Source organism: Montipora foliosa, chromosome 10, assembly GCF_036669935.1.
Source record: "Montipora foliosa isolate CH-2021 chromosome 10, ASM3666993v2, whole genome shotgun sequence".
In the NCBI taxonomy this organism is placed as follows: Eukaryota; Metazoa; Cnidaria; class Anthozoa; order Scleractinia; family Acroporidae; genus Montipora; species Montipora foliosa.
Genome location: NC_090878.1, coordinates 3,832,701 through 3,846,458, shown reverse-complemented (window position 1 = coordinate 3,846,458; position 13,758 = coordinate 3,832,701). Strand labels below are relative to the sequence as shown.

The window sequence follows — 13,758 nt, the reverse complement described above, 5'->3', positions numbered from 1 at the left end:
AGTCAGAGTGAGATTTAAAAATCATCTTGTTGCCATCTTACAGTTCAACCTTTAATATCACCTTAACCTTAGTAATCGAAGGGGAACAAAAAGTGTGGTGTATGGTGTAGTAGGATTCTTCAATCAATTGCATTTGGCGAAAAACACATTAACAGAAGGACAAACAAACTAAAAATTAAAGAGTTTTCTTTGTTATTTAAATGCAACAATTCGGATATACTAAAGTTCATTAAGAGAATCCAAGTTTGCATAATTTCTAGGACAGGTGAACTAGAATTGAAAGATAAGCCATCGATCTTTTTTTATGTTTTTGCTTGGTCGGGATATATCGCAAGCGTTCGCCGCACTACGAACAATGCTAAACCTTGCGAATGATTAAGCGGGGACATTCAAACCATTTTCTCGTCATTTAGTGTTTCCCGCTTTATTGCTTCGTTTTGTTAATTTAAAATATATATAATGACTTACACACCGCGTCTTTTGACAGCCGTTCCATCTCGATAACGCTAACAACAAGAAGGCAACCCAGAAATACTACGGATTAATCGCTTTGGTTGTTATAATGTAGTGCAATGGCAAGTTCCTTCAATTATACGTAGCACTACTTAATTCAATCAAAAAGAAAACTTATTCGTCGGCAAAGCATAGCGACAACACATCAACAATGGAGACATCAAGCAGAGAACGTAATCATGCAGAAAAGAAATCTTATTTAAAGTACCGTGAGAAATATTTTTCTTATCACAAAACCTTTCGCAATTTCCACTGAAAAATCTTCACAAGATTAGAACTTTAAATTTACTGTTAACTTTTCGAGCATCGTAAGGTGTAACAAGAGAGCTCCAGTCGCCATATATATATTCACTCCATCCGAAATTTCAAATCACAAACTTCGACAAGTTTCAGTGGACCATAGAGGGGTTAGCCCCCTCTAAAGAACAAACACTACCCAAGGAACGCTAACTGCGAACGGCATTTTTGGGTACTTTGAACGTCACACTTTTAAACTTCTGACGCAAGAAAATCTCTGTTTACGATTCTCTGGTTCGCCAGAACTTTCTTTCGATTAAGAGTTTACAACCGCAAAAACTGCATTTGACCAAGGGAGGATAAAACTCTCCTCGAAAAGTAATTATTTTTTTCGTACTTCGTTGCTGACCGATTGAGCTCAGCTGGTCATTGATTAACGAAGCAAAGCTCTTTTAAAGCAGCACCAGTGTCGTGGTTTCTTGTCCCAGACGGTTTTTTGATAATACTCCCTCTAGTACATCATAAACGAATCGAATCCTTTTGGAGCTTCTTCGTACGTTTGCCGTGGGCTCGACAGCTTAGCTGCGGCTTGCTGTTCAATTTTAGCCACAATCTCGTCGAAAAGTATGCCATTGTCCAATATTTCTTCCTGTCTATATAGAGGATTTCTACGCACCAGTCGGCCCTCCATTTCCTCCAATGCATTCCTGTCGATTCTATTATTGAGCGTTTTTGACCTTTTCGGTCGTCTCGAGCTTTCCACTGATGTCTTTTTCGGCGGTAAATCGCTATTGGCTCGGGGCCGCTTGGTTAGCTTTTTCCATGAGCTATACGAAGAACCCATCACTCGGTTTTGCTTCTTGACTTACAGAATCCAGAAAATCGGTATTTATCACTTTGAGTTACGCAAGGTCCTCCAAGGATGACGAACGAGACTGCACGGCCTTAACATAATGAACCGGGTATAATGTTGTTCGCCATTCCACCTTGTTTTCGCAATTGCACGAGTCAGCTGCTTAACCTGATACGTAAATCGACACTGCTCCAATCATTTCTCTGTCAAATGCTTTCCACTCTCGAACCTTAACCTGAACAGGTTCGCTCGCAGGGAAGTCTAAACATTTCCCACAAGGAAACAAGACTTTCGAGTTAAGCAAACCATGAAATGTTGCCGCAAAAACAATAGATGTTTACCTCAAAAATTAAGTTGCCCTCGTTTTCGGTCGCTCTGTTTGAATTTGCCGATGTGAGGTTACAAAGAGCCACAGAAAAAGGAGGTTACTACCCAGCCGAAAGAGCGGTTTAATTCAACAACACTCGTCGTCAGTGTGTCAGTTTGAGTGATTATTCAAACACCAGGGGTGTCGTACAGAACAATAATAACCTGTGCTCATAATAGAAAATAACAAAAACGTTTGCGTATATTCGTGCCTTGCAGAAATCACTAAAGTAAAGGAAACTCTTACCAGTACAATTTTTTTTTCAAATTAACTTTGAAACAGTTACCACAGGAAGTCAACCAAAGTCTAGTAGAACTCAAAATTAGCGAATAAGGGCTGCCTCATTATAAGGTTGCTTTGTTCCACCCAATGGTCACCCAAAACACCATCGGGTGATTACTTGGGCAGTGACTAAAACAAAACGGCCCTCTAAGTCATTTTGAACTCAACTATATTAAAGATCAGTGAACGAAATGATACATAAAATGAATCATAAATTAAACTGTAGATATGAAATCAAGTGAAGCTATGATTCTCGCAGTTATGACCGCGATTACCGGCAGTCTGGCTCAGTCGGTTGAGCACCGGACTCAGACCGTGGTGGAAGTCGTGAGTTCAACTTCGGCTGGACCAACAATCAGGGTCTTTAAGATAACTGACGAGCAAATGCTGCCTTCAGAATTATTCTCGAGCAAAATGTGGCAATGATGTTTCAAAAAGGCTTCTGGTAAATGAAGCTTCATTGGCAAAAACACCAATATAACAAAGGGGCCTTTGCCGACTGCTGGAGCTTGTTTCGTTAGTCACATTTGCATACGTTGCTTGTAATGTGCCAAACTTCGTCTCGGAACGGAATGACAAGAAAATAGACGGCTATATTCTTGTCGGGCTAACAAAAACAGCATTATGTCATCAAGTGAAATGAACACTCTCATTAGAATATTTTTCGATACAGCAAAAATAAGTTTGTAATGTCTGTAATGAATAATCAAAAAAATGTTTTTGATTTTGCTTGAAAAAACAAAGAAGATTATATCTTGGCGAAAACAGTGCAAAATCTGGAACAATGTTTTAAATGATAGAAACACCAGAAAAGGGAATGATTGTAGGAAATAATCATCAGAGACTCTCCTTTCCAGCTGACAAAATTTTCACCTCACTGCGCACCTAAGACCTTGTTTAGCTGCAAACTTCAAGCCCGTTTTTTGAGTAAGTGCATGTGGTCAGTGTGTTCTGACAAGTTTGCATTCATATGATTAAAAAAGAGTAGTTTGTCTCCAAACAAAGTCAATGGCAGCCCTGCTTTCATTCAGGTCGCAAGCCTATCAATACCATGGCCATTTTAACCCTCTCAAAAGTTAGAAAGGGGACCTTTTTATTGGGGAACAGGTAAGACTGGGAGTGCAAGTTTTCTCTTCTTAACATGTGGTTACAGGGTTAAATTTCTACCAAGTGCTATCAGGGGTTTGCAACATTTATGCAAAGAATTACATGTACCATGCTCCTACAAAGTGCCAAACTGGTATAATATTGATCTGCTATGACAGCAAAATCCTAACTCAGCACCCAGTTCTCCACCATGCCTTTACCGATAATCCCCTTAGGGACTTGAAATTCCAAGAAAGAATTTTTCTGTGTGACCTTTCTACATTCCTTTTGGAAAAGCTGATCATAGCTGACATCAAAATAATCTGAGATGTCGGTCTCCTTGGAATCAAGTGGTTTCTCCAGCATCTCCACCAAAGTCGAAACACCAGGATAGTAATGATGCTGAAGGGTCTTTAGCTCCCACAGAGAGCTCTTCAGTGCATTGCATTTGGCTGGATCGGGTTCATCCACAATGAAAGGATCACCAATGCAGCTATCTTGAAAATCTTCACTACTCTCTCCATCAAGCAACAGCTTTCCAGACTAAAATTGCAAACAGTGACAATTTATTTGATACAAATGTTAGCAAGCCTACAATGGGAGGTGTGGCCAATGCATAGCATTTGATGCAGAGCCCAAATTACTTTACTTTTTGCAACAAGGAAGTTGACATGATGGTGTTAGTGAAGTTATGCAAGGTTCCCTTTGCTGATTTGGTGCTTTTGTGTCCCTGTCAGTTTGGAACAAGACTTGATCACAATGATGGGGACTTTGAGTGGGTTCTTAACCATCTCACACAATTTTTCGTACTAGCAAGGGGTGGGAGATAGTTTATCCAAGCTATCTGAAAGACTTGAAAAACTAAACTTTAGTCAAGATCATTACAAAGGCAGCACTTTCTCCTCAGTTGAGCATTGGTCCAGTAGAAAATTTGAACTTGTAAACAACCAGAATCTGGGACTCTGAGGTATCTTGCCAGGAATTCACATTTTCATGTTGCATACTGCTAACACTGAAGCTCAAAACCTACATGTGTACTACTGATAATTGAAGCTTCATAGCTCAGCTGCTAGATCATTGCAGTGGTACTGCACAGCTCACGGGTCACAGGTTTGACCCCAAATTTTTAAGCAAGCCATTTTCTACGATCAGAAAAATCATTCCTTCCTTTTATCTCTAACGCACCTTTCATACAGTACTGGAATTTATTTTTATTTGGAAATATTTTCTTACTTGTTTTCGATGAATAAGGGCTTGCACACTTGGGTGTCGTTTAATCAGATTACAGACAAAAGCAGTAGCTAACATGGCACCATGCGGGGGAGCTGTCAGAGCAAGACGTGACAGCCTCTTGACAAATGCACCAATCAGGTATGCAGGAAGGTGGGTTGATGTCAAGAACAGATCAGCCAAATGGAAAAACCTTGCCTGGTACTTGACATAAAAGATGTTAGGCTCAAACAAAGCATAAAGCTTCTTGAAAAAGTCTGGGTAGTCCAGGTTGTGCTTGTGGATGAGAAAAAAGAGACTGTTGAGAGCGAGAAGGCTTGTTACTCCCCCAGCATTGTAGGAATCAGTTAAAAAATCCATCAATAGCTTTGGATCTGTCATGTGAGGCAATACATCAGTGTGAAGATTGAGAAGGATCTTCTTGAGAATCTCTGACGTCAGTGGGATTGCAAGGAAGCCAATCCACGCAGAGCTGAAGAACCGCTTGTGATATTTTACCAATGTAAAACGGGGTTGCTTACTCACACTGCCATCCTTTCCCTTTGCGCTCTTCATATCATGAATAAGAAAGTTATTGAGATCTTCATCATTTTCTTTCATTTTCACCTGGCTTAACATGGTAAACACATTTTCGACAAGATAAGGCTCTTTTTCCCCCTCGGACACTGGTACATTTCCCAGCCTGCCAGCTAGATTTTTCAATACAAAAAACCTGACATCATCATAGTCTAAAAACTCTGCGAATCTTTCAATACAAGCCTTCGAGCTGTTCTTTCCGTTAAAAAATACATCGCAAATTTGTTTAAACAGTTTATTTGGGAAACCATCCGATGACTTCTGCTTTCCTTCTTCAGCAACAAATTTCATCAAAGTGCACAACGAAAATTCCTTTATGTTCTGCGATCCAACACTTAACAAATGTAAGAGCCGTCTTAAGGTCAGCAAGTACTTCTCGTGGAGCCACAGATTGAAAACATCTCCAGGATCTTCGCTTCCTTTTACTGCTTTCCTTTGTTGCAGTGAGAGATGCAGTTTGCCACGTGAACAAAACGTTGAGAAGATTTTGTACACTGATCGAATGAATGCGAGCAACACTTCTTCTTCCTGGCTTTCTGATAGCTCTATAATATCGACTAGGAAGTTTGAATTAGCATCGCTTTCGAGAATAGCAGTGGTCTTGTTGTTGACTTCTTTAACTACGCTCGAATTATTACAATTATTGTCCGCCATATTGGCGTGCTGAAGGCGTGCTGCATAAGTCATCCGCTGACCAGTTACTTTAGGACTGAGGTCGACGGAGGCGAGCAGAGTCACGAAACTTCCAGTATGAGTCACGCAAGCGGTTGAAGAATGACAATTCTACCTTCAATCAAATTAAGACCTTGTCACTGTATTTCTGTAAATGACCAGCTCCCAGATTGCTTGATAGCTTAGAGATAGGGAAGTATGTGGCGAATCGATCCGGCATGGGTGTTCAAGTCTGGGCTCTAAGGCGGCAAACGGTACAAAAGTCATTGACAGTGCTCGACTCCTGATCTAGTGTTCTGGGTTCGGGTCCTGGCCGGGGACATTGTGTTGTGTTCTTGGGCAAGACACTTTACTCTCACAGTGCCTATCTCCACCCAGGTGTATGGGTACCGGTGAATTTAATGCTGGGAGTAACCCCGCGATGGACTAGCATCCCATCCAGGAGGGGAGTAAAAATACTCCTAATCGCTTCATGCTACAGAAACCGGAGGTAAGTGCCGGCCTGATGGGCCTTCTGGCTCGTAAGCAGAAGCTTTTAGGCCTAATTAGGTACATTTAGCATTGGTAATCGGACAGGGTTGTTTCCGTCAGTGGTAAAACACTAGGGAGTTTAAGAAACCACGACGGCTACGGCGACGAAAACGTCACATCAAACTATAAGTTTGAGCCATCCTAAATGTTTCGCGATGTTTCCATCCTTTTTACATTGTACAGTATGGGAGAAGTATCCTATAACCAGATTGGTACGTACGGATTTGAAGTACGGAGAGAGAAGGAAAGATTCACTGTTGTTTGTCCACGTTGCCGTCAAAACCTGAAAAATTGGTCATTTTACATTGTTGTTTTAACGAGTACAGGAGAGAAATGTACAAAAATGCGTGCCACACGTGAAGCACGATCACTTTTCTTCTTTTAACCAGTAATATTACTGCCATTTGACATTGCCGTTGCCGTAGCCGCCCTGTTTCTTAAACTCCCTGGTGACTTGTGACCTGTGACCTGTCTTTTGTACCTGCCCACTCCAGGGCCTGTTCTCAAAGTCCCGGGAGAAAAGCAATTCGTGAAAATAAACCTGTTCATTTGGTAGATTTGATCTTTGAACATATTTTCAACTGCTGAGGAAAAAAAACTGCGAAGTTGCATGCCTTGGAACGTTTTTTTTTGGAAGATACAAAGCGTTTTATAAATCCCCGATATTTGTATCTTTCTCTGTCCTGTGGAGGACAAGGTCGTGGACCGAAAGAAGCGAGGGACAACGGAACAGGACTGCTGAGTTATCGGAGAAGGAAATTTGGGCTGAAAAGGTACTGCTAGTGCCTTGATTGCTTAGCAAATGTGCTGGTGTCGTAACAATGAATTGAATGATGCAAATCGATGTGGTGTCGCTGTTTACGCGACAGATGAAACCGCATCGTTTTGAAAACCGTCTCCACTTTTGGCAGGGGTTACAAATTGACACGGTTTCGGCAACAATCTCGATCAGAAGGTGTAACCGCATCAAAAACGATGCGGTTACAAACGAAACCGTGTAAGCGCTGCTTCTGTTACTATGGCAGCGTTTACACGCGCGAACGAAAACGATGCGGTTACATCTTCTGTTTACACGACACCGATCGAGACTGTTGCCGAAACCGTGTCGATTTCAAACCGCTACCAAAAGTGGAGCGTTTTCAAAACGATGTGGTTTCATCTGTCGTGTAAACAGCGAAACCGCATCGATTTGAATACGGTTACTATTTTGGCGCGAAATTTGCATGTGAATTTAGCAAGTAGTGCAGCGCTCGCATATACCATCACGACTTGGATTTTCTGGCGAAAACGATTCCGTGTAAACACTTCCAAACCGCATAGATTTAAACTCGGGTTTGAAGTCATGAAACCGTGTCGATGTAAAACCGCGTTCGTGTAAACGCTGCCTGACATATGATTCCGACTATCTCCTTTCTCCCCTCCTCTGATAACAAAGCGTCCCCTCCCCCCCCCCCCCTATCACAGCAACTATGGTCGCGCTCATGGAAACTGGACATAGCGTCAACAACTGTGACAAGCGGATATGTACAGAGGTCCTTGCATCGCTCTAGTATGTGGGTAAACACAAATTGCAAGAACAATTCGTTAATGTTTAGGGGATATAAACAAATTGGATACCGTTATTCCAGTATGGGTTGATTCAAGCAATGAAGAACTTTTCCAAGGTTACTATTCAATTTTAGAAGGCACTTGTCGACTGTGATCGCGTGGATGAAATGTACATACTACACACCTTTCGTTCGCTTGCACGGCGCTTGCTTCTGATGAATTAAATTTCCGCTTTTTGCGAACTAATTGATATATCTTTTTGCATTTTCCACAGGTAACAACTTTATTTTGAGATGGATTTAAAGTGGGAAATTCCCGAAGAAGAAAGAACTCGCCATGATACGTTATTTTTCAGCCAAAACCCTGACGGCAGATATTTATCCGGTAAATAAGCGCGCTGTGTGCACTAACACATCGACGGCAGCTGATCTAAGAAATTTTACAAACAAGAATGTCTTTGATATTTCAGGCGAGCAAGCCCGTTCGTTATTCATACGATCGAAACTTCCCTTGCCGGAACTAAGCAAAATCTGGTTTGTATGACTTTTAATTGAAAATGTTCTTACAAGCAGTAAAATGATACTTTGCATTTGCGAGCATTTGATATGTCTTATTCCATCTTTAATCTTAATTAGGCAGTGAAACATTTTATCATAACATTCCCGTTACATCGTAGATTATTCAGCCCTTATGATGCATAAATGCAACATATGTTAAAGAAACAATGGGAATGATAAGCTTAATAGTCTTTGTTTTGAATACAAACTTAATTTTCCATTTCCTCTAATTATAATTTGTCCTTTGCTAAGCTGCATTATCTTTTGTTTTTTTTATTATGTACACCACAATGCATGCACGTTCGTTTTCCATTTTTCAAGGTTTATCTTCTATCTTCGGGATTATGAACCATAAACTGACAGTATCACGTTCTCTTGATATTTCTATTTTTGATCGTTATAATTTCATCATCAGGCAAATAAAGTTGAAGAGGCCTCAGTGTTAATTGCTGAACACTCAAGTATCAAATGTCATGGGTTTTGCGTGTGGGTTAACTGGAAAATGTCTTCTGCTTTTTCAAAGTATCAAAGTAATTTGTTTGACTTGATATTTACAAGTTTTCTATTTACAATTAAGTGCTACATGTACGTATGCAGAGATTTTGAAAATGTGACCTTTTTGTCATGAGAGGACATTTATTGGGAATTTCGGCTTTGCAGCTTGTCGGTCGTAAGTTTTTTGCTATAAGAATCCCCATATCCAGTTCTTTTTGTTCTATTTCATTGTCTCTCTATTTGGCTCCCAGATTTCAGATACCAAACAAGCAAAAGCAAAAAAATTGAGAGTGGCTAAAAATAGGAATTTCAGATGGCACAAGGCTTTGATTGTTTTTTTTTTTTTAATTTGACCAAGATTTGTTGAGGTTGAATACAATTCTGAGAAACTTTTGTTTTTTCTTCTTGTAGCTTTGACAGTCGCTTTCATTTCCTGTTAGTCTTGTATAATATTCAGGAATATTCTAGATCAGCAGAGTTTGTGATGTATGCTGAGAGCTGAGATTTTATTTATTGATACTTGCTCTTAATACTAGGTAGAGGGAATTTATAGTAATAAATGTGTATACTGCAGTTGAGTGTCAGACTGCTTTCCCTCTGTCAATATAGATCCCTCTTCCCCATGTTTTAATAAGGCCTGATTGTTACCAGTCGTGCAACCAAAAGCGGGAGCCACCCACACAAACTCAATAGAATCTTGATCATTGCATCTTTGGTTAGGACAAAAGACATTTATAGTTTACCACAAGTTACTAGGTCCATATATGTTGTTTGTGTTTATGATTGCATTGCTAGTGAGGATATATTACACAACTTATTATAAATAAATTGGAAAGTTTTAGATAAAAACAAGTTTGCAGATGTTGACTTGCTCATCAGGATTTTCAGTTGAGGGAGATTTGGAGTAGAGGGTTTTAGAGTCTTTTCTCCTTATTTTTGCTTTAAATGGTAATTAAAACATTGCTTTGTTAATTTTCAAAGGAAACTTGCTGACATTTCAAGGAACAACATGCTGGACATAGCTGAATTTGCAGTAGCAATGCATCTTATTCAGAGCCGTTTAAAGGGCAAAATCATCCCCGAAAAATTGCCAGAGGCACTCACTCCTGTTCATTCACCAGCTGTCAATGTTCCTTCCATATTGGGAGAAGAGAGAGAGGCTTATAGGAAAGCTTTCCTATGGAAAAGTGATGCCAAGTTAGGCAGCTATATGGATGGTGAGACCCCTAAAAATCTTAAATTTATACTTCAATGCCAATTTATGCTCTGGGCCCGGATGTTTGAAAGCCGAGTAACTTAATCCAGGATTAACGTAAACGTTTCGCTAGCGTAAACGTGTCTCACATTTTCAACTTTTTGGTGAAAGTTTCTTTCACTTATTTTTGTTTTTCAAGATTAACTTATTCTAATGTAAAGTTTTGCTGAATTTCAGCGTTGAACAGCATTTGGAAGCACAGAATTAAACTCCTTGGTTAATTTTTAATCTGGGATTAGTGTTAATCGGCTTTTGAGCAACGGGGCCCTGATCATTTTTGAGTAGATTATCAAACTCTTTTTTCAAAGGGACAACTGTATCTCAGTTGACATATAATATCTAAAGGCTCATAAAATATGTGTTCTTTGTTTTTTTCTAGAAAGGAAAATATGAAGTGTTTGTCATTTTCCAATATGCTTGAAATTTAACCCTTGTTTAATTCTACTATCCCTACTGTACTACAATATTATTGCACAACAGATTGGTTTGTAATAGTTAGGGAGTCAGGATGGCTTAGCGGTTATCAGCTGTGCCTTCCACCTCTGCAACATGGGTTCAATCCTCAGCCTGAGGTCAAATGTAGTTTCAGTCTATCTCAATCTGACTCTGAGGGTTTTTCTCCGGTTTCCTCCCTGGTCAAAATCGACTTTCACTCAATTTCATCTCCTGGCTGTGGATAACCTCTGGTATGCTTCCCTTTTGTTGAATTGAATGAATAAATTTGAACTGAATTAGAAGTAGGGGTAATAGTAATTTTGTTCAGAGGCCTGGGGTGGGGTGAAAGGTGCCCTTTTTCTCCTGCCTCACGGAGGGTGTGAAGGGCCGGTTGCAGATCAATGTTTTACCATACCTGAAAGAACCCCAACCTTTACAAAAATGCTAACCTTAGGCTTAAACATTATCTAAGGCATAGTGTTTAGGCCTAATGTTAGCATTAGTAAAGGTTTGAGTTGTTTCCGCTATGGTGAAACTATGACCTGCAAGTCCCTAACCTGCAACCTGCAGTTAAACACACCCTCTACCTATCTCAAGTGAATCCAGGCTTTATGCCAGAGTGGATTTGAACAATAATCAAACTTATTGTTTACAACACTCACACTGAAGAGCTAGACACAGGTGATTTGTCTTCCAGAAATCCATCTGCACTTCTTATTAGGGCGAAGGTAGCAGATTGCTAGAGTTAAACGTTGGTCTCTAGAATGAGAAAAAAAAAATGTTTTGAAGCTTAAGTTTGAAGCTAGCTGCTTCCCCAAGCGTCCCTCAGCTGTTTCTCTGGATTGTGTGACAAAAGGTGGTTTACTCAATAAGTGGTTAACTTGATTGACATACAAGGGATTGCTTAGTAGGAGTCAAAAGTTTAATGGACTTCTAGAACTAAATGGTTTCATTGCATAATTAATTTGTAAGACGAGGCAAAATCTGATATACTCTTGTAGAGTGCATTACCCTCAGAAATGTGCAGTTTTGTTTTGGGAATAATAAACTTAAAGCCACATGGTTTAACCTAAAGGTAACTTGTGCAACTGCATTTGATGATCTTCTGACTGGATAAAATGAGCTTGTCAGAGTTTTCAGCATAATTTCCTTAATTTTCAGGAAACTATTGTCTGCCAAGTATTGTACTAGATCATTGTTGTAACAGTATATAAATTACCTCTTCCCCGGCCTGTCATCATCATCATCATCTTTATCTTTATCGTTGTTGTTTTTATTAGGTGAAACAGCTTGTTCTATTCTTATCAGATCTGGTCTTTCAGAGGATATACTAGCTAGAATTTGGTACGTTGAATGTAGTCTAAGACTCCTCACTAGTTTGGAACCAATCATTTGCTAAGAAAAAGGTAACAAGGCAGGAGAATAAAGATGAAAGTCATATACTTGAACCATGGTTATGAAGTTATTTTACAGTGAAAGATCATTGTGGTTTAATAAAGCAAGCCATTTAGGCAGTTGGGAAGAACCTCTATTAAAGTGCCTTTGTTATATTACTGGCTCTGTGAGTGGGCGAGATGAACCAAATCCCGCCCTGTGATTGGCTAGATGGAGCGATCTTGCCCTCTCGGGATTTCTCACTTAGTCCTGCAAGATCAAAGATCATTTTTTGGTGTTTTATCCCATTTAATAAATCCTTTATTGACCAAGCTTCTTCTGCCAAGATGGCTGGATATTGGCCTTGTTCATTTTTGCGTGTTTTTGGACCAAGACTAATAAACACGCAAAAAAAGAACTTGCCCAATATCCAGCCATCTTGACATCACACTCAAGGTCAATAACCCGTATTTCTTCCTCAGGAATCTGTCTGATATTGACAGAGATGGAAAACTCTCTCAAGATGAATTTTTTGTGGCTCTTCACCTGACAAGATTCTGCAAGCAAGGTACACAGTTATGTACACTAAATGGAAGTTACTTTGTTACTTTACTAACATTGCTTTTTGAAGTTCATGTTATTATAAGGAGTAATGAGTAAAAAACCTTTAGATCAAACAAATAAGTACAAATAAACAAGCACAAAGAAAACCCACAAAATTAATAATAAATGACTGACAAACATCCTCATTGGTTTCCCCATTTTATGGAAATCAATTATGGCTTCTAGAAAATAATTAAATTTGTGGGAAAAGCTTTTTTTCAGAGAAAATCTAAATAATTTTGGTTTTAGCATGTTTGCTAGACCTTTTACAGGGAAGGCAGCACCTTAGGAGCTCAATGTCTTGGAAGTGAGTCAGTTTTTTTTGCTAAGTCCTGGAGTGAATAAAGAAAAGAGAAGAAATAAACAACTTCCCCCTTATTTTGTCTGTTACTATATATAGTAATACTTTTCAAAGGTGAGCAAAAGCTTATCAGGATCTAAATGAAGTCCCAGTTGGGGGCTATCCAAGATTCACTGTTGCTTAAAATAACAAGGAAGAAAACAATATTCTTATTGTTAAATCATTTAAAGATGTGTTAGAGTCCAGATAATAGGACCTTTATCTTGGCTTGTTCTTTGAAGCTTTGATACTGCCACTGATGTTATCAAAAAGGCCTTTTTCCTATACTGGCAGTAGGGGAACTTTTCATGATCAATGCAACAAATTACATTACATTGTATGAAAAAAAAATTGGTGTAACAAAGAATTTGAATCATTGACTATCCAGATCTGCTGGTGACTGCAGCCCTATGAGATGTCCTTGAGGAGAAGTGCTTGGGAGTGATTATTTTTGAGAAGCATGATACAAAAGCCTTTTTCTTTTCCTATTAGGAAACTCGATAGATGGGTCTGTGAATGTGAGAGCAATTCTGTCGCAACAGGTAATAACATTATGTTACTTAATCATAATTACTTTTTAGGGCTGTGTCAATTTCATGCATCCCAGTAGTAAGAATAAAGACAACCTGCATTTATTTGTTGGATTTGAGCCTTGCTTTGTGCAGTAACCTAACATGACATCTCCTTTTTTTCAGATGACAGAGGATTGCTATGATACAAAGAAGCTAAGGTGGCCTTTGGTTCTTATACTTTTTATCAGTTTTGATTGTTTATTTGAAATATTTGATTATTGTTTTTCAGACT

At 39.3% G+C, this 13,758-nt stretch overlaps 2 protein-coding genes across 4 annotated transcripts in view; one reads left to right on the top strand and one right to left on the bottom strand.

The window, feature by feature from the left end:
- Positions 1-82: 82 nt before the first annotated feature.
- LOC137973073 (nucleolar complex protein 4 homolog) lies at positions 83-5,807 on the bottom strand. Its single transcript, XM_068819805.1, has 2 exons — positions 4,572-5,807; positions 83-3,881 (listed from the first exon to the last, which is right to left on the bottom strand). Exons 1-2 carry the CDS (start codon positions 5,796-5,798, stop codon positions 3,525-3,527), a joined length of 1,584 nt encoding a protein of 527 aa, XP_068675906.1. The 5' UTR covers positions 5,799-5,807; the 3' UTR covers positions 83-3,524.
- Positions 5,808-7,822: 2,015 nt separating this feature from the next.
- Positions 7,823-13,758, top strand: part of LOC137973068 (trichohyalin-like) — a 29,327-nt gene continuing 23,391 nt past the window's right edge. For 2 of the 3 annotated variants that reach the window (XR_011117164.1, XM_068819798.1), the window contains exons 1-9: positions 7,823-8,011; positions 8,170-8,279; positions 8,365-8,428; positions 9,929-10,164; positions 11,918-11,981; positions 12,494-12,579; positions 13,447-13,496; positions 13,650-13,684; positions 13,756-13,758. The exon at positions 13,756-13,758 is cut by the window's right edge and continues 43 nt beyond it. Coding sequence is in view for 2 of the 3 variants with exons in the window: in XM_068819798.1 (XP_068675899.1) it covers positions 8,189-8,279; positions 8,365-8,428; positions 9,929-10,164; positions 11,918-11,981; positions 12,494-12,579; positions 13,447-13,496; positions 13,650-13,684; positions 13,756-13,758 (629 nt within the window). In the remaining variant the exon portion in view is untranslated. Of the gene's footprint in view, positions 8,065-8,169; positions 8,280-8,364; positions 8,429-9,928; positions 10,165-11,917; positions 11,982-12,493; positions 12,580-13,446; positions 13,497-13,649; positions 13,685-13,755 lie in introns of all 3 variants that reach the window. The other variant, XM_068819799.1, reaches the window with a different exon arrangement.